The sequence below is a fragment of the Terrapene carolina genome, unplaced genomic scaffold (genome assembly GCF_002925995.2).
Source record: "Terrapene carolina triunguis isolate 2854851 unplaced genomic scaffold, T_m_triunguis-2.0 Scaffold511, whole genome shotgun sequence".
In the NCBI taxonomy this organism is placed as follows: domain Eukaryota; kingdom Metazoa; phylum Chordata; order Testudines; family Emydidae; genus Terrapene; species Terrapene triunguis.
The window spans coordinates 132,221-135,927 of record NW_020664862.1 but is presented as its reverse complement, the minus strand read 5'-3'; the positions used below and the strand labels follow the sequence as shown (position 1 = coordinate 135,927).

The window sequence follows — 3,707 nt, the reverse complement described above, 5'->3', positions numbered from 1 at the left end:
GAGACACTTCGTTTATCATCGAGGCTTCCTGAAGGATTGAACGTAGAAAAATCAGGTTAATTTTGCTCACTAGATAACTGTACATACAATAAAGAAGTTCAGCATTGTTGTTGCTTTCTTTTCTTTGTCTGTCAGAAACCGTAGCTTCAGTTCGTCAAACTGATGAAGAACCCTGTTCACACATGGTTTAATGGAAAGCCAACTTTCTTCAGAAAGCTGCAGTATCTTTTGGTGGTCTGGAAGTCATGGAAAGGCCGAGGGAGTGTGCAGAGGTAGGGTCTGACAGATGATGCTGAAAGAGATCAGGTGACACAGCAATGGAGAGAGCAGTGCTTGGTGATCCAGTGATAAAACGTTAGGTGTGAGTAACTTCTCAGACTGTGAACTTCTGCAATGGTGAGCTCAGCTAAACTGCTACAGAACACCCTTGATTAACGAGGAGATATTCTTTCCCCCTGTCAGCACTCAGGTTTACAGTTTTTGTTCCCCAGCGATCACCTTTTGCAGATGTATTTTCCCACTTTGTCATGAAGCTCTTTGGTTTTGACCCCATAAATGATAGGGTTGAGCATGGGGGGGATGAGGAAATAGAGGTTTGACAAGATGATGTGAACATGGGGAGCAATGCCCTGACCAAACCGCTGTGTCAGATTGGAGAAGAGGCCAGGAGGATAAGCCATCATCAACACACAGAGGTGGGATGTGCAGGTGCTGAGGGCTTTCTGGTGGGCTTTCTTGGAGGAGATTCTGAGGATGGCCCTGATGATCAGACCATAGGACAGGGCAATGAGAGTCAGGTCTAACCCGATAACTACAAATGCTATCACCAAGCCGTACATCCTGTTCACTGTGATGTCCCCACACGACATCTTTGCCACAGCTATGTGCTCGCAGTATGTATAGGGGATAATGTGGTTGCCACAGAATGGCAGCCTGCTCAAGATAAAGGGCAGGGGCAGAACGAAGAGAACAGCTCTTAATAAAGCCAGGAGCCCTAACTTAGCTATCCGTGTGTTGGTGAGGATGGTGGCGTATCTCAGAGGGTTACATATGGCGATGTAGCGATCGAAGGCCATTGTCACGAGGACGGCTGAGTGCATAATAGAAATTGTGTGAATGAAGAACATCTGGGTGAGGCAGCCAGCCACAGTAATGCCTTTGAAATCGAACCAAAATATAAAGAGTGCCTTCGGCATGATGGAGGTCGACATGCTGATGTCTGTGAGTGCCAGCATGCAGAGCAGCAGGTACATCGGCTTGTGCAGGGTCTCCTCTTTGCCTACAACAAACAGAACCATGAAATTTCCCAACAGGCCCATCATGTAGACGATAGAGAAAGGGATGGATATCCAGGTGTGGGCAGCTTCTAGGCCAGGGATGCCCATTAAGATGAATGTTGAAGGATCAGAGGGGGTGAGGTTGAAAGCTGCCATCAGGTAGTCAATGCATCTGTCAGACTCAGAAATGCTCAAGGTGCCTGTGAATGGAGAGAAGCACAGCGAGGTGGGTAGCACACTTTATAACAAATAATATGGTAAATACTTTATAATAGGGCTGTCGATTAATCGCAGTAAACTCATGTGATGAACTCAAAAAAATGAATCTCGATGAATCACACTGTTAAACTATAGAATGCCAATTGAAATTTTAAAAATATTTTTGGATGTTTTCCTACATTTTCAATTATATCGATTTCAGTTACAACACAGAATAAAAAGAGTGCAGTTCTCACTCTATATTATTTTTATTACAAATTTTGCACTGTAAAAATGATAAACAAAGGAAATAGTATTTTTCAATTCACCTCATTCAAGTACTGTAGTGCAGTCTCTTTATCCTGAAAGTGCAACTTACAAATGGTTTTTTTTGTTATATAACTACAATCAAAACCAAAACAATGTAAAACTTTAGAGTCTACAAATCCACTCAATCCTACTTCTTGTTCAGCCAATTGCTAAGAGAAACAAGTTTGTTTTCATTTATGGGAGATAATGCTGCCCACTTCTTAATCACTGATCATTTTCATTTCTGTCCACTGGACTCTCTCCAATTTGTCCACATCCTTTCTGTAGTGGGGGCCCAAAACTTGATGCAATACTCCAGATGTGGCCTCACCAGTGCCGAATAGAGGGGAATAATCACTTCCCTCCATCTGCTGGCAATGCTCCTAGTAATGCAGCCCAATATGCCATTAGCTTTCTTGGCAACAAGGGCACACTCCTGACTCATATCCAGCTTCTCATCCACTGTAATGCCCAAGTCCTTTTCTTCAGAACTGCTGCTTAGCCAGTCGGTCCCCGGCCTGTAGCTGTGCATGGCATTCTTCCATCCTAAGTGCAGGACTCTGCACTTGTCCTTGTTGAACCTCATCAGATTTCTTTTGGCCCAATCCTCCAATTTGTCTAGACCACTCTGGACCCTATTCCTACCCTCCAGCGTATCTACCTCTCCCCCCAGATTAGTGTCTTCTGCGAACTTGTTGAGGGTGAAATCCATCCCATCAGCCAGATCATTAATAAAGATGTTGAACAAAACCGGCCCCAGGACTGACCCCTGGGGCACTCCAATTGATACCTCCTGCCAACTAGACATCGAGCCATTGATCACTACTCATTGAACACGACAATCTAGCCAGCTTTCTATCCACTTTATAATCCAGGTACTGAGGTGAGGCTGACCAGTCTGTAGTTCCCCGGGTTCTCTTTATTCCCTTTTAAAAAGATGGGCACTATATTTGCCTTTTTCCAATCATCTGGGACCTCCCCCCGATCACCACAAGTTTTCAGAGATAATGGCCAGTGGCTCAGCAGTCACATCAGCCAATTCCATGGACTTGTGCATGTCCAGCTTTTCTAAATAGTCCTTAACCTGTTCTTTCACCACTGAGGGCTGCTCACCTCCTCCCCATACTGTGTTGCCCAATACAGTAGTGTGGGAGCTGACTTTGTCTGTGAAGTCCAAGGCAAAAAAAAGCATTGAGTACTTTAGCTTTTTCCACATCATCTGACACTAAGTTGCCTCCCCCATTCAGTAAAGCTCCCACACTTTCCCTGACCTTTTTTCTTTTTGCTAACATACCTGTAGAGACCCTACTTGTTACCTTTCACATACCTTGCTAGCTGCAACTCCAGTTCTGTTTGGCCTTCCTGATTACATCCCTGCATGCACGAGCAATATTTTTATACTCCTCCATAGCCATCTGTCCACATTTCCCCTTCTTGTAAGCTTCCTTTTTGTGTTTAAGCTCACTGAAGATTTCACTGTTAAGCCAAGCTGGTCGCCTACCATATTTGCTATTCTTTCTGCACATTGGGATGTTTTTTTCTGCGTGCTCCATAAGACTTCTTTAAAATACAGCAAGCTTTCCTGTACTCCTTTCCCCCTCATATTAGCTTCCCAGGGGATCTTGCCCATTAGTTCCCTATGGGAGTCAAAGTTTGTTTTCCTGAAGTCCAAGATCCATATTTTCTACTCTCCTTTCTTCCTTTTGTGAGGATCCTGAACTCAACCATCTCATGGTCACTGCTGCCCAGGTTGCCTCACACTTCTACTTCTGTCATAACTATGAAGGGAAGGGTAACAGCTCTCTGTGTACAGAGACTCCAAATCCTTTTACCTGTAAAGGGTTAAGAGGCTCGGGTAACCTGGCTGACACCTGACCCGAAGGACCAATAAGGAGACAAGATACTTTCAAATCTTGGGGGGGG

At 44.5% G+C, this 3,707-nt stretch overlaps 1 protein-coding gene across 1 annotated transcript; it reads right to left on the bottom strand.

Moving 5' to 3' along the window:
- Window positions 1-494: 494 nt before the first annotated feature.
- On the bottom strand, window positions 495-1,433 carry LOC112124599 (putative olfactory receptor 52P1). The gene has a single exon (XM_024223076.2). The coding sequence runs from the start codon at window positions 1,431-1,433 to the stop codon at window positions 495-497; it is 939 nt and encodes a 312-aa protein (XP_024078844.2).
- Window positions 1,434-3,707: the final 2,274 nt, after the last annotated feature.